This window comes from Artibeus jamaicensis, unplaced genomic scaffold, assembly GCF_021234435.1.
Source record: "Artibeus jamaicensis isolate MK-2021 breed Jamaican fruit bat unplaced genomic scaffold, CSHL_Jam_final contig_241, whole genome shotgun sequence".
Lineage (NCBI taxonomy): Eukaryota > Metazoa > Chordata > Mammalia > Chiroptera > Phyllostomidae > Artibeus > Artibeus jamaicensis.
In genome coordinates this window covers 4,329,794-4,350,445 of record NW_026521509.1, presented here as the reverse complement: position 1 = coordinate 4,350,445, position 20,652 = coordinate 4,329,794, and the positions used below count along the sequence as shown (strand labels likewise).

Below are 20,652 nucleotides of genomic sequence, written 5' to 3'. Positions count from 1 at the left end.
ACTCCTAGGAGATCAGTAAGTCCTTGTCACCAACATTTATGCAGAGTTGAAGTCACGAAGAGTACATGGAGTCAGGCAGCAAGGAAACACAGCGAGAGGTTTTTGTGGATGGAAGCAAGAACTCTCGGGAGCCCCAAGATTTCCAAGGAGGGCAGAGCCTGCCAAGGAAGTAGAGGGGTTAGCCCAAGTTATGAGAAACAGGAGACCAGGAGAGCACAGTGTCATGGAAGCCACAAGTACAAGATTTCAAGAGAAAGGGAATAATCATCATGGTCGAATATATCAGAAAAGAGCTACCATCATAAATCAAAAAGAGTCCTGTGGCCCTGACTATTAGGAAGTAATTAATGAAGTTAGCAAGACAAATGTGGCAGAAATGTGAAGGTAGAACCCATGCTGGTCTAGAAATGAATTCGAGGTATGAAGCTGGAGGCAGAAAACCAAGATACTAAGTTGACAATGCAGATAAGAGCTGGGGGGAGATTAGGTACCTACTAGGGATGGGGTGGAGTCAAGGGAACACTTTATTGCTTGTGGAACAGAAAATGCTAGGACACGTACAGGGGTGGGGGGGGAATGTGAGTAGTGGGGAGAGGCTGCAGATGCAGAAGAGAAAGCAGGGTGCTGGAACGAGATGTCAAGGGTCACTGTGTTAATAGGTGGCCTCACTTTTCTCAGTGAAGTGGGGGGGATGTTGAGAAGTCTAAGGGAAGAAGTGTGGGTAACACAGTGAAGGCCTGAATTAGGCATGGGGTATGGGGAAGGAAGGAGCTGTCACAAGGCCATGGAGGAGCTAACTGGTGGTTGGTACCACGGTGCAGCTCAACAGGTGGGCGCACCTGACACTGTGGTAGTGTTTGTACGTCTGGCTGTGGGGTTTTCTCCAGAAGCCCTCGGGGGCCTGGACAGACATTCCAGACTCATCCAAGTGATGCAATTTTCCTATGTGGTTACATGGGAGTTGAAGGAGTTGGCTGAAGGGTGGTTCTGAAGATCTACCATGGGGTCTAGACCATGGGAAAAGAAGAGAGCACAAGGGAGCTGGCAACATAGGAGGAAACAGAGGCAATGAGGCACTGTAGTTCTCTTAACTGGCCAGCACCCAGGCTAGGTGCAGGGGAGACAATGAAAGCTAGAAGGACAGGAGCAGATTAATGCCGCTGATAACCCGTGACCTCCAGACTCAATTGGGACATTAGTGCTGCCCAGCCACATGGCTGTGAGATAAGTCACTCTTCAACTCTTCACAGTGATTATGTGACATCTTTCCCTGAGCTCTGACCATCTGTACTCTCACACCCCTGTTCTCTGGAGATGACCTCACCCTATAATTTAAAGAGTAAATGGAACCCACCAGACGAGAACTCCCAACCCTGTAAACGGTGCTGCATTCACCCTTATTTAAAGGTGTCTCATCCCATCTAACAGTGGCACCTTTACCTCTCTCTGAACCCCATCCTCCCTGCCCTGTATCTTGATGCTGCTGCAAGTTCCCTCCTTTTCTCCTGGGTAACTCTCCCCCTCCTCTACTGGCTCCACCTTCTCAGCTGACCATACACCAATCTTTTAAATAAAAGAGACACCCTCTTCATCTCTATATCCCTCTTCTCTCTCTTACTCTTCACAGATCAGCTCTGTCAGTATCATCTCCATTTGCTCTCTTCCCTTTTGGGTCATTCCTCAACCCACTCCCAAAGCTCATAGTTTACTGGGAGAAACAGCTAGGAATGCGGTACCATTCCTTACAGTTGTTACACTGAACTAGCCACTACTTATGCATCTGTATGTGTATCCTCCAGACTGCAAGCTAAGAGGGCAGAGGTGCTACCAGGGTTCCCACTGTCTCCCCAGAACCCAGCACACTGGCTGGCATGTAAAAGTCAGTATTGTTTGCTGAATGATCAAATGGGAGAACTGAGACCCATGCACACAAGGGACAGATCAGTCTGATATAACAGAAAGCGTCCATCTTGAGAAATTGTAGGAACCTATTTTTAGCAGTTAACATATAGACTAGGTCTGACAGTCAAACCGAGGAAGCTGGTTTTCTCAGTCACCATAAAATACAACTTGAGGTAGAAGACGGCATGTCTCTGGAATTTAGGTGAACAGACTGAGGGAAGAGCACAGCTACAGAGGCGTTTGTTCCTATAGAACTGGGGGTGTGGAGGAGGCAGAGGGCACTGAAATGAACAATGGCAATAAGGATATATCAGCAAGGCCTAGTGGTGGACTTACTACCCGTGTGGGAGGGGTGGTTAGCACAAAGCCCTTTCCCCTAAGACTGTTAAATGTGTTCTCTGGGGATTGTCTTTCTTTTCTCAGAATGATGTACTTCCAGTTTCAAACAAATAGTTGTTGGAAAATTAGGATTCAGACCTGGCTGGCAAGGATCAGTGGACTGAGTGCCAGATTGCAAGCAAAGGTCGCAGGTTCAATTCCCAGTCAGGGCACATACCAGGTCCCCAGTAGGGGGCGCTCAAGAGGCAACCACACAGTAATGTTTCTCTCCCTGTTTCTCCTTCCCTTCCCTCTCTCTAAAAAATAAATAAATAAAATGTTTAAAAATTAGGATTTAGTCCAATTTTTCTAGCATTTTACTTGTTCTGTTGGAAGGAGATCGTTAAGAAACCACAATCATTACCCAATCGTCATTATGTATTTAAAATGTACTAAAAAATTAGTCCATTTGCTTATCCATTTTACCTCACAATATTCGTGTAGATTAAATTAGTGACCTGTTACTAAAATGTGCAGGACGAAAATTACCTGTTGATCTGAATCTGCTTGTAGGACAGATCTGTCTGTAATCAGGACCGCCCTGGAAATCTGCCTGCAATGCACAAAACCATTAATCAGTGATTCCAATTCCATGGGTAAGTTTCATTTATAGTTATATAACCTCCAGAAGGCATGTTTCGAAGATATTAAGTCACGATGAAAGTGTTACCTCCCCAAAGCAAGTCAAGTTCTGCTTTAATCTTTCATTAGCTCATGACAGGAAGGGTGTGAGACCTGCAAACAAACCCCAGCTGATGCAAAGGAGTCAAAATTAGCCTATGCTCCCCCAAAACCAGACCCTACAAGAGAACAATGATAAAATGTCCAACATACTTTTTTTGGTGTATGTCTGCATCTTATTTGAACAATGGTTATATAGAAATATCGAGGTAATCACACAGTTACATTTCCCTGTGTTTCACCTTCCCACAGACAGTGGGTGAGGCAGCGCCTTACCTGTACTGCACACGCGAACATGTGTTCTCAGAAAAGTAACTGTCCTCCACAAGAAAATGCTTAGAGATTATTCTCTGACCAAACTGATCTATGATCGCTTTGCATCTGCAAAGAAGACAAGCACAGCAAACATGTTTTCATTGATGATTCAATAATTGAGCAAATGAACATAATCAGCTCCCAATTGTGAATCTCAAATCGATCGCTTGGAAGACAAGATTTTAACTTTACCTACAATTTGACACAAAACTGACACTAAGTACAGAATCTATATTCTTATAGCTTTTTGAAGACTTTTACCTATAAAATACATGTGAGAATAAAACTTAAATATTTATTTTGAATGATAGTGTTAAGAATAAAGTTAGGACACATATATAAGTTTTTCTAATGCTTAGGAACGTAAGAGGCTTCTTCCTTTGCTTAGAAAACAGGCGTTTTGTTTTCTTAACAGATCTAAGAAAAGGGGAAGAGAAAAGTTGATTAAATACCTTGCTATATTGTCCACAGCCTGTAAAAGCTACTACAGGCTTTTTATTTTTCTGTTATGTGTTGCTTTTTCTTTTGTTCAAGAACAGCTATCTGGTCACACGTGTGATAATGTTTTAGACAAAAAAAAAACAGGCTTAGAGCTTCTTTTAATATCTGTTTCCACTTTACTTCAAAGGAGGATCATAGAAACATTTCTTTCAAGTGCTGTTTCCAAATAAGGAAAACACTTCTGCATGGACATTATCAGGCCTCTGTCATCTGATATGTGTTGGGACAATGAATCATACCGAACTCTCCATTGACCTTCTTTCAATGTGTCTAGATAAAAGGATGAAAATTAGAATCCATCTCCTTGCAGTGCCACAAGTTATAAATGTACTTTATAGGGCTCATTATCCAAACTAATGGACTAAGGGCAACATCCTTGAAATGGACTTACCACCACCGACGAAGCCAGCATGCAATATTTCAGAAGCTATATGCAAATGCTGACATGTTTGCTGTATCTTTTTATGATGGGACTATAACAATTTACTTTTGTCACAGCTCCTCCTTATGGAACCAGAGTTATTTTATTGGGAATACATATATGTGTATTTATTAGGAATAATAAATGTGTATGCATTCCTAATAAAATGCAAGCAAATAACTTTAAACCTATGTCATATTTATATCTATTGGTATAAACTGAAATATAGTATATCACCCTAAAATTAAACCAAATAAGAGATATTAAACAGGCATAAAGGCATGAAAAATAAAATGACAAACACCCAAGACCACTAGTGAGATGAACGTAAGGTGTATTTCCTAAAGGCAATGATGACACACTGGTATTTCTCAATGAATGGTATGCTGCAGTTGTTGGGACAGACTATGAAATCTTGTGATGTTAGATACACATATGTATTTTAATCAATTAACCACATATTAATACATGTAGATTAATATTTACCATGCTTTTCCTATCTCATTCTCACTTCCTTTCTGCTTGTAACTTATGTTCCTGTTACATTCCTATGTTCTTATGTTAGACTTAGCTCCTATCTCTAACTCCTCACATTTCATTGAACTAGAGCTCCTTCTTGCCTTTTATAGAACTTAACTAAATGTATAAATACCTCAATACTGTATTTTCAAAAATAATGACTTAAAAAGTAAAAAGATAGGTTACTCCCTCAGACTCCTGTTTGAAAACATTCATACAGAGTTGAAAACACAAGGCACTTAGGCAACGGAGAGGAGAATCTGTGGATGCACCATTAAACACTGATCCCTATTTGTCCTGAAAGCTCTGAGACCCTACGTTCTTAACCTTGAACTCAGATACTACATAAAGTCAAGAGGGAATAATCTGGGCAGAAAAAAAGAAGGTGTTAAAATCTTCCATATCTTGATAGGAATTTGGGTTATACAGAGAAATGCATTTGCCAAAAGTCAGCTAACGAGCATCAAAAGAAAATGCTGAAAATATTAATAATATCCATGCTGAGGTGTTCAGGGGGTGCTGTACTTTTATCCAGACTTTACCATGACATGCTTAAAATTGGTGAAAAGATGGACAGAGGAGTAAACGTTTCAGTAGATATGTGATTAAGCAAATATAATGTTAACTGTAGAACCTATATGGTGGATATACAGGAGTTCACCCTGAAATTGTTCCAGCTGTGGTATAGATTTGAAATTTCTCATCATAAAATGTTGAACTGACATAGACAGGAGATGGTGTTAGTATAAATCCTGGACTCTGGTCTAAGTCTTTGCAAAACATTGCCATTTACATAAACCACAACATGAAACCTGGCCAGAAGCTCTGGGGAATTCCGTGCTCTGTAAGAATCCAAACTAATGGGGCTGCTGCAGTAGTGGTCACACCTTTGGTGACAGGTAGACATCAGTTCCAGAAGTCACGATATTGCAAGGAACTACTAAGGACCATGCAAAATGGAAGCATGGCGGCTAGGATTAGGCAGCTCAACAATGCAAGGATGATATACCAACAGATGTGCCTATGTATGCTGAAGCTTCTGCATGAAACAGTGATTGTCAGAGGAGGGGGAGAAGGAAGCAAATCAGAATCACACCCGGGGTACTTTTTCGGAGTATAAGTACCCCTGGAGATTCTGATAAACTCCCCAATCCCAGCGAGGAATCACTGTCCAGCGTGTCGCTGCCTCTACTGTACTTCTACGCTGTGTTAGGTAGAGGAAAGGCAAGAGCTACTACTACAAAAAAATACTGATTTCTACAGGAATTGAGTTTATGGTCACACATGTGCTTCATCAGTCTGGTAGATCAAAACAACACGACTCACCTGGCAGTCCCATTCTGAAGCACTAAGGTTCTAGGCCTGAACAATTCAAACAAAGCAAGACATGTTTAAGTGAGTGGTGAGATTTATTTCCCTCTCAGACACTTGATTTCCTGTCATAGATTTGGCCTACTTGGGAGAACAATGAAGAAAGGAATACTGATTTGGGACCTACACTCAGAGTTTGTATTGTAAGATTAATATAAAAATTAAATGGCAGGTGATGGAAAACAGCCAAAGGAAACAGTGTTGCCAACCTCTTCCAGGTGAACTCGAGGAAGCCATTAAAGATTAATAGCATTTTGGATTTAGTTGAGGGCCTTGCTGAACCTCATAAATAGTAAATCAAGGAGGAACATGATTGGAGGTCCCCATTACAGGGACACAAAGACAAAGCTGATCCTAAGAATCACTGAAGCCAGACAGAACACTTCTAGAGCTGATGTTACTAAATCAACAAATCACGGGGGTATAGAAATAGCAAAATGCCAACAAGGACAAAAACACTCAGTAAGATGTCAACTCTTCATCTGAAACTTGGCCCAGAAGAGAAAAATAACATTAAAAGAGGTATCTGATCTCTGTGATCTTCAGAATTAATATCCCAACTAACTGTATGGTATGTAGGGCAGAAATCACATATGAAATAATTTTTAAAAAAGACATTAATTAAGGGTATTAGAAGATTCCCAAGCACTGAGAGAAACAAAACAATTCTCCCTGCTTGCTATGCCCTTCCATGATTTCTGAGAGACATTAGTGCACGTGCCACCTCATCAATGACACCATTCCAAAATGCTTACTATGCATTTCTCTTGGGTGAAAATCCACTGCAACAGTTTCAAACACCATTAACCAGCTCTGATCAATCCAAAGCTCTGTATCCATATTATTTTTAAGTATATTTTATTGATTATTTACAATTGTCCCAATTTTTCCCTTTATCCCCCTCCACTCCAGCATTCCCCCTGCTCTTAGTTCAGGTCCATGGGTCGTACATATTAGTTCTCTGGCTTCTTCATTTCCCATACTATTCTTAACTTCCCCCTATTTTCTACCTACCATTTATGCTTCCTATTCCCTGTACCTCCCCCCCTATTCATCCACACTTCCTCCCCCTCCCCACTGATAACCTTCCATATGATCTCCATTTCTGTGATTCTGTTCCTGTTGTAGTTGTTTCCTCAGTTTTTGTTTTTTAGGTTTAGATGTTGATAGTTGTGAGTTTGTTGTCATTTTACTGTCCGTAGTTTTTGATCTTCTATTTCTTAGATAAGTCCCTTTAACACTGTTTATTATAAGGTCTTGGTGATGATGAACTCCTTGAACTTGACCTTGTTTGGGAATCACTTTATCTGCCCTTCCATTCTAAATGATAGCTTTGCTGGATAGAGCAATCTTGGATGTAAGTCCTTGCCTCTCATGACTTGGAATACTTCTTTCCAGCTCCTTCTTGCCTGTAAGGTCTCTTTTGAGAAATCAGCTGACAGTCTGATGGGAACTCCTTTGTAGGTGACTGTCCCCTTAGCTCTTGCTGCTTCTAGGATTCTCTCTTTCATTTTAATGTTGGCTAATATAATGATGATGTGCCTTGGTGTGTTCCTTCTTGGGTCCAACTTCTTTGGGACTCTCTGGGCTTCCTGGACTTGCAAGTCTAGTTCCTTTACCAGATTGGGGAAGTTTTCCTTCATTATTTGTTCAAATAAGTTTTCAATTTCTCGCTCTTCCTTTTCTCCTTCTTGGCACCCCTAGGATTTAGATGTTGGAATGTTTAGAGTTGTCCCATATTTTAAACTATGTATTATCTATTTCTTTCTGGAGACACTCCAGATGCTTTTTAAACCTAGCATGTCCCAAACTGAATTCATCATGGCTCCCCATCTTCTTACCCTCTTGGAACCCCGGCACTTAACAGAGATTCTCTGTTCCCACATCTAATCTGCTCCTCAATTTTCATTCCACCTGATAAAAATTTCTTGAAACTCACCTCTTCTCTCCATCTCCACCCATACTGCCTTAGACTCTTGGTAAGTCTAATAAGACAACAGGCTACTAGCAAGTTGGTAGCTCATTTGCTTGATAGAAATGTGTGGCATAAGAACCTGTTCTCACTGTTTTAGGGGTGAGAATAAAAGCATAGATTTGGACACGGGAAATTATAACACAATGCCCAAATCCAGTGGTAAGAGATGAGGATAGTGCATTTGGAGATCACCCTGGGGGAAAGGGGTGGGCTATGAGAGAATGATCTAGGAGGACATACTACATTAGCTGCATCTGAGGAATGAGAATCAGTTAAACAAGCAAAGGAAGAGAAAAGCACTGCATGTAGAAAGGCAGCCCATGCAGGGGAACAGAGGCAAGCACAAACAGTTCCATGTTTATCACAAGAAAAGGGCAGTGGAAGCTGCAGGGAGAAGAGACATGAGCTTAGAGAGGCAGGCAAAGACCAGGTGCCCAAGCCTCACATGTCCTGTAAAATAGTCATAAACTTTCTTCTTAAGTGCTGCAAAGCCACTGAAGCTTTTTACACGGAGAGGGACAGAGTCAGATCTGCATGTTGAACAGATCTCACTGTGTAATTATGTCATTAACTTATTTATTGTTTAATGATCCCCAGTAGACTCAAAACTCCGTGAGAACAAAGATCACGACTCTCCTGTTTTCTGCTATATCCCCAGAGCTTGGCACCTAGAAAATCACTAAAAATTTTTACATGGATGGCTGAATAGATGGATGAATGATGATTGAAGTATTCCACACATGTGCACAGTGCAGAATCAGGAAGACACAGAATCTCTAATTCAGGAGGTAAAGGATTTCTCTGCATCAGTGCTTCTTCGAAATCATTGCCAGAAATACTAACTCAAAAGTAGCAAATTTAATGTTTTAATCTTTTATTCACTTAAAACTACTCTGAATCATAGTCCAAACTCCTTAGTGTAGCACAGAAGGATCTTCAGTAGCCAGTTACATTAATAATTGCTATGGATACCATGTATTCAGTTCTTGTGTAACAAATGGTTCTACATGCTTTATCTGTTCATTTAATATTTGAAATACCTCAGTGAGGTTGGTGCTGTCATGTCTTGCTTTACACACACAGAAACTAGAGCACAGAGAGTCTAAGCAACTTGTTCCAGTTCTCTCAGGGACTAAGTGGGGAAGCCATGATCCACATCGAGGTCCATCTCAGAGCCTGAGCTTCTCACTGCACTCTCTTTGGACATGGGCAGGGCCTGTGTTTGATTCATCTCTTTATCCCCACAGCATGAGCATGAGGTGGGTGAATGTTAAATATTTAGACTACTATCACTATCATTTTGCAAATGGGAAATCCTAACTCAGAAACTCAGTGACTTTCCTACCATGACAAACAGTATTAAGAGTCCATCACATCATGCTTGGTCTAACATACTGTTCACTACTAACTTACAAGTGTATAGCAAAGGTATGTTCGGTCCTGACATCAGAAACAAGTATCTCCAAGAAAGTCATACGAGGAAATCTAGTAGGTGAGGCAGCTGAAGTCCACAAGGACAACTAACTAAAGTCACTGAATTCAGGCCATTGGTGAGGGACATATCTGGCCTGTGGTCATCCACACCAAACCCGAACATCAAACACGGCACTGCTAAATGGCCAAATCTAATTTACGGGAGTCTTACATGGTCAGCACAGCTGCAAAGGAAACGAAAACTACTCAAAGAGAACATTCAGTATTTATGAAAACAGTCAACACAGGGGTTCAGTATTAGAGTTTACAGAGAGGGTACAGGAAAGAACTACTAATACCTACATCCTCAGGAAAATAAGAAAGCAGAGCCAGTGGATAATACAGCAAAGAGTACATGCTCAATGCAGAGCTCAGGAAAACAAAATTAAACAAAAATGAAAAATATGATCTAGCTGAAAATAAGCATTCATTTGGTTACATAGTCCACATTTCTTCTCTCAATGTTTACCCAATGCTTTGATGTGTAATCACTAAATGGAACTCAATGTTATGATCATTTAGACTTCCATCAGCTTTCCTCAATAGCAGGTGAAAGGAAAGCACAAAAATGCTAGTACTTTTTCCTCTTTATTCATTAATTCATTTAACACAGTTATTGAGTATAATGGGTGATAGGAACATGCCTTGGTTGTAGATATATAGTGGTGAGATCCTGCCTTTTCTTACAAGAAACTTGAAAACAATTATACAAGGGGCCCTGACTCGGGGGCTGACAGAGGGTTCTCATCTAGTCAGAGAATCAGGAAATAAACTTAGACCTTAGAACTAAGGCATGAGTAGCTCTTAACTGCACCAACGGGAAGAGATGTCAAGTGCTCCTTGATGGAAAAATACGGAAAGAAAGACCAATTAAGACCATAAGGAGACAAAGGCAAATCTTTGCAGATTCCTTGACTAATATTCTAATTACATTTCAAATAAACAATCATTTGAGAAAATCTCGATTCCTTAATAGGAAATATATGCTGCATATGGCCAAATAGTTGTTCACAGTTTTTCCCTCAAAAAATTATCCCTCATTTTATATTATGCTATACAAAATATCTCCTGTTATTTTGTATAGCATCATATACAAATATGTGATTTGGAACAACAAAATAGTATTTGGAAAAGTTAAACTTCAATTAATGCTAGGGTTAGATATTTATGAAGACTATTTGACTTGATATAATGGATTTTTTTAAAAAAAGAAACAAGACACTGCCCTGCCTGGTGTGGCTCAGTGGACTGAGCACTGGCCTGATTACCACAAGGTCACTGGTTCGATTCTCAGTCAGGGCACATGCCTGGGTTGTGGGCCAGGTCCTCAGTAGGGGCACACAAGAGGCAACTGCACATTGATGTTGCTCTCCCTCTCTTTCTCCATCCCTTCCTCCCCAACTGGCCCAGAGAAGAGTGACTTGCCCACTGTCGTCCAGGGCGGTAATGAAGTTTCAGATCTTCTCTCATTCAATGGCTACCCAACCGACCATTCATGCCTTTGGAGCAGTTAGGCAATTGTTATATTTGAGGTCTTTCTTTCTTTTTTTTTTGACTTTTTTTTTTAGTTATTTTTCAAGTACAGTTTTCTGTCTATTTCTCCCATCCCAGCCTCCCCCGCCCCTTGCTTCCCACCTCCCTCCCATTTCCACCCCCCTTAGTTCTCGTCCCTGTGTCCTTCCTATTTGTTCCTCCAAATCCCTCCCCCTTTTTCCCCTTAACTTCCCTTCGTTCTCCCCTATGGTCACTATCCCCTTGTTCTCTATGAGGTCTTTCTATGAAGCTATAAAAGAAATGTTGAATCAGGAGCAGCCTGTCTGCTACCTAAAATTCATATTTAAATGTACTAGATCTGGAACAAAATCCCCGAAGTCCACGTTGCAGACCAGCATTTCTCTGAGTCATCTAAAGAGTGCCACCCTTAGATTCACTTGCTCTGTTCCTTCAAACTGCAAATGCCCTGGCTCTACTGGAAGCACATTATCCAATTTCACTCCCCTCGGGCGAGGCTCGAAAACCTGCATGGTTTTCTTTAAAGTTTATGTGGCGATCCTTAAACACATTAAAATTTGAAAACTACCCAACTTTGGTCTTTAGACCCGGAGCTCTGATCTATCTGTTGCAAATGAAATCCGCAGCAGATCATAAAAAAGAGTTCCAATGTTCACAGTTTTTAATAAAAACGAAGTCAGTGTTGAGGTAAATGTAGCCTTTGTTCAATGAATGCTATTAGTGTACTAATGTATCCAGTTTTTAAAAAGATAAACGAGAGCCATGGAAATGCTTCGTGTCACTAAGAGTAACATGTAAGGCTGGAACAGGGCCCAAAAAGGTAAAAGGATCTAAGTAAATAAACACCAAACAAGCAATTCATTATCAGGCTTTCTGTCATGGGAACATACTCATGCTTCGAAATGAAAACACAAGGAAAAATAACTCTGAAAGTCATAAGGACAACGATTCCTTCATGAACCTCCACAGAGCTCCTCATAAGCCAATATATGAATATCCTGGGCCTTCAAGGGATAGATTTTTTACATTTCATTTATGCAGTACCTTTCTGTTAAAGTGCTAAAAGTACTTTACAAGCCTTTAAACCACGTGTGTATTTTAAATTATATTGCAGAATTACTTTTCTAAAGCAAATCCATTGTCTAAATATTACAAATTTAAGGGTTGACATTTTCCTCCACTGTATCTTAAAACACTACTCATTAAATTAAAGTATTTCACACAAGGGTAATAAACATTTTATGCCACTCAGGCTATAGACAACTATTGTAAAATGGAAGAAATAGCTTAAAACATACGTGTTTAAGCCTCCAGTTCAACATATCAAAGTTATTTTCTGAATGAACAATTTCTTTTATTTTTTATTAAATGTATTGGGGTGACACAGGTTAATAAGACTATATAGGCTTCAGGTGTACATTTCTGTGAGACATGATCTGTATATTGCACTGTGTGCTCACCTACCACAGCCACAGCATCTTCCATCACCGTATATTTGACCCCTTTACCCTTTACTACCCCCACCCCCTTCCCTCTGGTCACCACCATACTGCTGTCTGTGAGTTTTTGTTTTTCTTGCTTGTTCACTTGTTGCATTCAGGTTATACCCTACATAAGAGTGAAATCATATAACTCTTAACATTTTCTGTCTGACTTATTTCTCTTAGCATGTTGTTCTCAAGGTCTATCCATACTATTGCAAATGGCAGTATTTCATCTTTTCTTAGGGCTCACTAGTATTCCATTCTATACATGTACTACATCTTCTTTATCCAGTCCTCTATGGAAGGAAACTTCAGTTGTCTCCATGCCTTGGCCACCATGAGTAATGCTGCACTGAACACAGGGGTGCATATGTCTTTGAGAACACAGGTTTTCAAGGTTTCCAGGTAGAGACCAGATCAGGGTTTCTGGGTCATATGGTAACTCTATTATCAATTTTTTTAGGAACCTTCATGCTGTTTTCCACAGTGGCTGTACCAGTTGACATTCCCACCAGCAGTGAGTGAGGGTTCCTTTTTCTCCACAATTTTGCCAACACTTGTTATTAGCTGTCTTGTGGACAATGACCATTCTAACAGGTGTGAAGCTGTATGTCATTGTAGTTTTGGTTTGCATTTCCCCAACAGCTACCAAAGCTGAACATTTTTTCATACATTTGTTGGCTGTTTGTATGTCTTCTTGGGAGAAGTGTCTGCCCATTTTTTAATTGGACTTACTGTTTGGTGTTGACTTTTATATAATTTGGATAATGACCCCTTATTGGAGTTTTTGTTTGAAAATATCCTCTGCCATTTGGTTGGCTAGCTCCTTATTCTGATGACAGTTTCCTTTGCTGTGCAGAAGCTTTTTAGTTGATATAGTCCCATTCATTTATTTTTGCTTTTACTTTCCTTGCCTTTCAGGTCAAGATAAAAAAATGTTTTCTATAACTCAGGTCTGTAAATTTAATACCTATAGTTTCTTCTATGTAATTTATTGTTCCAGGTCTTCTATGTATGTCCTTGATCAATTTTGAATTAATCTTTGTATATGGGGACAAACAGTAGTCTAGTTTCATCCTTTTGCATGAAGTTTTCTAATCTTCCCAAGACCATTTATTGAGGAGGCTTTCTTTACTCCATTGTACTGGTTTTGGCTCCAGTTGTACAAAACTATTTGGCCATATTTATGTGGGTTTATTTCTGGGCTCTCAATTCTGTTCCATTGTGTCTGTTTATCTGTTTAGCAGGTGTGTCTGTTTATCTGCCAATACCATTCTGTTTTGATTACTGTTGCTCTGTAGTATAATTTACAGTCAGAGAGTGTGATGCCTATGGTTTTGGTTATTTCTCCTGAGGACTGCTTTGGCTATTCAGGGCCTTTTGTGGTTCCATACAAATGTGATACTTTTTCCTGTTTCTTTAAAAAATGTCATTGGGACTTTGATGGGGATTACATTAAATCTGTTTACTGCTTTGGGTAAATGGATATTTTATCTATGTTTATTCTTTCAATCCATAAACACAGAATATCTTTCAACTTCATTGTGCTGTTTTCAACTTTAATAATGCTCTGTAGTTTTTAGTATTATTGGTCCTTCACATTCTTGGGTAGGTTTATTTCTAGGTATTTTCTTCTTTCTGTTGCAATTGTAAAAGGAAATTTCTTTTTCTGAAATTTCATTGTTAGCATATAGGAATGCAGTGGAATTTTGTACATGAATTTTTTTATCCTACAATTTTACTATATTTGTTTATTGTTTCTAACAGTTTTTCGGTGGTTGGTGTCTTTAGGGTCTTCTATATAAAAATTTGTGAAATATCAGCCTTAAACCACATTTTAGGCCAAATAAACGAAATGGACATTTACAGAATTTTCATCCCAGAACATCAGCATATACATTCTTCCCTAATGCACATGGAACATCCAAGGACAAACCGTATTTTGGGTCACAAAATTAGTCTCAACAGATTGAAGAAGACTGAAATCATAAGACATATTCTCTACCACAATGCTTCAAAATCAAACATCAACTGCAAAAAGGAAGTGAAAAACCCCAAAATATGTGGAGATGTAAAACATGCTATGAAAAAAATGACTGGGTCAAAGAAAAAATAAAAGGTGAAATCAAAAGATATACAGAGACCAGTGAGAATGACAATATGACACATCAAAACTTCTGGGATGCAGTGAAAGCAGTGATAGTCCTAGTTCAAAAAAAAAACCAAACTCAGACAAACAACCTAACACTGCATCTTAAAGAAATAGAAAAAGAACAGAAGCAACCCAAAGTAAGCAGAAGAAATAAAATAATATAAATTTAAGCAGAACTGACTGAAACACAAAACAAAAAAAACTATACAAAAAATGAATACAACAAAGAGCTGGTTTTTAGAAGAGATTAATAAAATTAACACATAGGCCCTGGCTGGTGTAGCTCAGTGGATTAAGCGCGGGCCTGTGAACCACACAATCGCGGTTTTGATTCCCAGTCAGAGGACATGCCTGGGTTGCAGGCCAGTTCCCAGCAGGGGACACATGACAGGCAACCATTCATTGATGTTTCTCTCCTTCTCTTCCCCTCTAAAGATAACTAAATAAAATCTAAAAAAAGGTCATTTAAAAAATAAATAAATAGAATTAACACACTCCTGGCTAAACTAAAAAAAAAAAAAAAAGAACAAATTCATATAAACAAAATCAGAAAATAAAAAGGAGAAGTTCCTGCAGACATCACAGAATTAGGAAGGCTCATACTATGAAGAACTATATGCCACTAAATTCAGTAACCTAGAAGAAATGGATATATATATATATATATATATATATATATATATAACCTTCCTAGACTGAATCACAAAGAACTAGAAAACCTAAATAGACCAATCAATAGAGAGGAAAGGGAAACAATGATCAAAAATCTCCCTAAAAGGAAAAGTCCAGGACCAGATGGCTCTACTAGTAAATTCTAGCAAACACTGAAGGGAGATGTGTCCTTCTCAAACTCCTCTAAAAATTTTAATGAAGAGGCATTACTTCCTAGCTTATTTTATGAGGCCAACATATCCCTGATACAAAACCTGGCAAAGAAAGTGTGCATATGCGTGCGCGCACGTGCGCGCACACACACACACACGCACACAACCTACAAACCAGTATCTCTGATTATTGAATAGAGATGCAAAGATCCTAAAGAAAATACAATCAAGGATGTCCACTGTCACCACTGTTATTCATTCAACACAGTACTGGAGGTCCTGGAGCAATCCAGGAAGAGAAAGAAATACAAGGCTCTCAAATTTGGAATGAATAGCAATTTCTTTATATACACTAAAGAAGTCATATAATAGACAGAGGTCAGTAGATGCTTATGAACGCATAACAAAAAAAAATTTCAGGAGATCCTAAAATTTTATACAATTGAGCCATTTAAGTTTTAAGGTACAAGATAATAATCAAAGACACCCTAGTGTAATTCAGACAAGAGCATATCTTAGTCACTAAATAATAAATCCCAGAAAAATATAATTTAAATATGAAAACACACAGATAAATAGATGATGGTCACCTTTTAAAAAAAGCATGGACATTCTAACTTTAATCCTAAAGCAGCCTGCAGGCCTGATATGGCCATAAGAGAATTTAGCCTCAGATAACAGGGCAGTGTAGTTTATGACAACAATCTACCTGAAAACTCATTAAAATCTTTTCTCTTGGAGTGACATGCATTATCAGCAGAGATTAATCTGATGAGTCTTTAGGTACGCTCCATTTTAAAAAATGCAATAACAGAGGGCTTTGTTGTCATCTGATGAAAATCAATTAGAGGAGGTAAGGCCACAAGGAAAACGAAAATCACTCATCACCCACCCTCGGCAGCTGGAATGATCTATCTTCCATGCTTGGTTGGTCAGCAGCTATAGTCATATTACAGGGAAATTAATTTAGTTTCTATATTCTGAACTCACTTTCCTTGTTCTGGAGGATCTAAACACAAATTACTTTTAATCAAGGTTGATATGTTATTAACACCAAGGAGGATCTTTGAAGAATCACTTTTTAAAAACTGACTTTAGCATTTTTCACCTGTGCTTGGGGTTTAAATATAGGAAGGTAACTTATATCACACGTACTTTCTGGATTCTTTGTCCACAACAAGGCACTGCACTGAATGGCGAAGACAGTAGATTCCACCAAATACGGCACACATCCTAGGAAGAGAATGACAAAATGAGAATTAGGATTCTTGAGTTGAAAATTAAGTTAAAATTATATTCTTTTAAATATCTTTCGTTTAATAATTGATGTCTCAGAAAAAGGACTTTGATAATTTATTTTTGTTCCTGCCGTGGTATTAATGACTCAAAGGTAAACTGGTAATATTTTGACACATCGGAAGTCCTACTGCTAATAACACTATGTGGAAGTGTAGAATTGTGACCAAACCAAAAGTACCCTGAAGGAAAAGTTAGCTATACCCCCCTCCAAACCACCTACTGACTGCCTAAGATACACGGGGTACAAATAGCACCAAGGGGTGATGTATGTGCCCTAGCTGGTGTGGCTCAGTGGATTGAGTGCTAGCCTGTTAACCAAAGGGTTGCGGGTTCAATTCCCAGTCAGGGCACATCCCTGGGTTGTGGGCCAGGACCCCAGTAAGGGTGTGCGAGAGGCAACAGCACATTGATGTTTCACTCTCTTCCTCCCTTCCCCTCTCTAAAAATCAATAAATAAAATCTTTTTAAAAAAGAACGTACTGTAGTTGAAAAATAATTTAAAAAATAAATTAATTAAAAATAAAAACAAACAAAAAAAGAATGTGATGTGTAAGAGTCCCCCCCACCTAAAAGAAGTGACCAAACACACAAGTGTGAAGGAGGAAACAAGGAAGGGGCCCCTAGTGATTGTGCATATCATAAAAGTGAGGAAAAACTAAACAGAACTGAAACTAGAGCAGCAACCACAGGACACAAGCTGCGGAAGCTCTAAGGGATTAGCCTGTCTCATGAATCTAAGGGCTTGGGTTTTAATGCCTACCCAGGGCAAGGGGAGGCCTTAGGTTCTAAACAAAGCAGGGAATAGGAAAGAAATTGCAAATACTCTCATCATATCTCAATCCTTAAAGGACTACAACACAGTGAAAAGGTGATGTAGAGAAAAAATTCACTTACTACAAGAGGGAGAAAATTAAAAAAAAAACTGTTTAAAGCCCTGGGTGGAAGAAGATTATACCTCTGTATGTATAATCAGTAGTTTGCCCTCACACAGACTGAGGGTTTGAAATTACATTACTACATGACCCAAGAAACTGTGTGCAGTAATATACCATGAAAAGTGGCCTTTAGAAACTGGAAAAGGCAAGACCAGATTTTTCCCTAGAGCCAGTGGGGGAAAAAATGGACCCCTAAAAAATGGTTTTCAGACAATATAGAAAAAATAATTATATCCCTGCTTTACACCATATTCAGAATCAATTCCAGGTAGATGAAAGGTACAAATACAAAAGGTACAACTTCTAAAAGAAAATAAAGGAGGATATATTTAGGGGTTTGGGGAAAGAAATGTTTCATAAAGAAGATGCAGAAATTAAAATCATTAAAAAATAGAGCAAATTAAGCAGTTTAAAATTGTGAACATCTAGGAAACAAAAGGGGTGAAAAGAAAAGCCGCAGAGCAGGAAAGATACCTGCAAATATCTTATATCAGTTTGAATAACAATCTGGAAGTATCAAATGAAGTTGAAGATGCACACATGTGCAGTGCACCAATTCTACTGTCAGTGATATTACAGAACCTACTGTATGTATAGACAAGAAGATGGTAGAAAAATATTTGTTGCCTCATTGTTTTTAGACAGCCTAGCATAGAGCTTATGAGGAAAGATTCCGACTACCTGAGCTCATATTGGAGCTATTCCATCTACTGGCTGTGTGATGTTGAACAAGGTACTTAGCATCTCTGTATCCTATTTTTTTATGGGTAGGATAAGAATAATAGAATTTACCTCATAAAGGATTCTTCTGGGGATTAAATGAGTTATCATTAAAAAAGAAGCTAAACAGTACCTGGCACACCGTAAGAATTACATGAGCATTTATTAAATTTATATATATATACATATATACAAACACACACACACACACACATGCATACACACACATCACAGGTGACCCAATATATCACATGTGACCCAAATGTCCATCAAGGGAAGAATGGACAAAATAAAATGGGCTATATTCATATGTGTAAGAAAGAATTTTAGCTGGCCCTAAAATGGTATGACCTTTCTCCTCAGATTCGGGGAGGTGCTCTCTAAGTCCTTGAACTGCCAATCCTGAAATGAGTGCCTTGGGTTACCAGACAGTCTAACAAGGTGACCTTATCAGACAGTCTTAGGGTGGGTACTAGCCATGCCAAACAAGCCAACACATGACTGAGGCTGCAGGCTGTGGGTCACGTGCTGTCAGTCAACATGTATCTAGTGAAGCTGAGATCAGCCAGCCCCTTGGGCCATTGGTCATGCCTGAGTGATGGAGCTCTGCTCAGAACTCTAGACACTGAAGTTCATGAACTTCCCTGTGGCCATGCTTTGTACATACTGGGCCACACTTGGCCAGAAGGGTGACACTGTCCTCATTCCTCAGAGAGAGAACAGCTGGAAGCTCCACTTCTAGAACCCTCCCACACTCCAACCAATGTACTTCTTCCCATGACTGATTTCAGCCAATCTCCAGTGCCGTAATAAAGTGTAACTGCAACTGTAAGAGCTTTTAATGAGGCCTGGGAATCCTTCTAGTGAACCATTGAAACTGACAGCACTTGGGAAACCCCCTAAGCTTGCAGTTGGTGTCAGAAGTGTGGGCAGTTTTGTGGCAACTGTACCCCCTAACTGTACAGTTGATTTAACCTCTCACATTCTATGATGAAATACTGTGAGCAATTTCAATGAATAATTTAAAGCCCCATCTAGCAACATAGATAAATGGCAAAACCATAAAAATTGAATGATAATAACAAGTTGGGGAATAACAGGTCCAAAGCAGCGATTTTCAACCTTTTTCCTATCATGGCACATATATACTAATCACAAAAATTTTGTGGCACACCAAAACACATATTATATTTTGGCCGATCTGACCAAAAAAACAGGTATAATTTTGATTTGTTCACACCAGACAGCTATTGTTATGTTGGCTGTTGTCATTTTTTCTATTTGACAATCTAAGGGAAAAGAGGTCAGTGACCCTGACTAAATAGTCAGCTATGGATAATTTAAAAATTCTTGCAGCACACCAGTGTCCAGTGTAATATAACTTATAAAAAGTCCCTGGTCTGGAGTAATATAATTTATAAAGTTTCATAAGCTAGGTGGTAAAAAAGAAATACCATATGATCTCACCTATAAGTGGAACCTAATCAACAAAACAAACAAGCAAGCAAAATACAACCAGAAACAGTGAAATAAAGAACAAACCAGCAGTTACCAGAGGGGAGGGAGAAGAGGGATACTGGGGGAAAATAAGGGATGGGCCACAAAAGAACATGTATAAAGGACCCATGGACAAAGCCAAAGGGGTAGGCTTGAAGGTAGAAGGTGGAGGTGGGTGAGACAGGGGAGCTTGGTGAGGGGAAAATGGAGACAACTGTACTTGAACAACAATAAAAGAAATAAAAATTTAAAAAGTTTCAAAACTTATATACAAAATACTATGCATTATGTATGTATGCATGTGTATGTAGTAAAAGTGCACTGCAGGTTTGCATTACTCAGTTTCTTTTGAAAACATTTTGAAAGCAAATACGGCAACATGTTAAGATTTGACAAAATGGTGACTGGCTACAGGGTGGTCTTTATGTTATTCTTTGTACTTTCTGATGAATCCTTAACATGTTTCTTAATTGTAACAAAAATATAAATTTATGGTAGAGATAATTGACATTCTCGAAGTACGGCTAATGTCTTTCTAACTTGAATAATTTTAGTGGACATGAGATTGGGTAATCATTTCTTCTGGTACACAACAACAGGAAATCAAGGTTGTTCTCCATCTAGAAAATTACAATAATAAAAGAAATAGCACAACAGAGCATGCAGGCAAAATTCTACGTGCTTGAAAACTGC

The 20,652-nt window shown here is 39.0% G+C and overlaps 1 protein-coding gene across 1 annotated transcript in view; it reads right to left on the bottom strand.

Annotated features, from left to right (window-relative positions):
• The window catches only part of CHM (CHM Rab escort protein), a 152,671-nt gene that overhangs the window by 26,956 nt on the left and 105,063 nt on the right, over nt 1-20,652 (bottom strand). The window contains exons 9-11 of the mRNA XM_037166401.2: nt 16,664-16,741; nt 3,238-3,342; nt 2,770-2,833 (exon numbers count right to left, since the gene is read on the bottom strand). Of these exons, the coding sequence (XP_037022296.2) occupies nt 2,770-2,833; nt 3,238-3,342; nt 16,664-16,741 (247 nt within the window). The remainder of the gene's footprint in view (nt 1-2,769; nt 2,834-3,237; nt 3,343-16,663; nt 16,742-20,652) is intronic.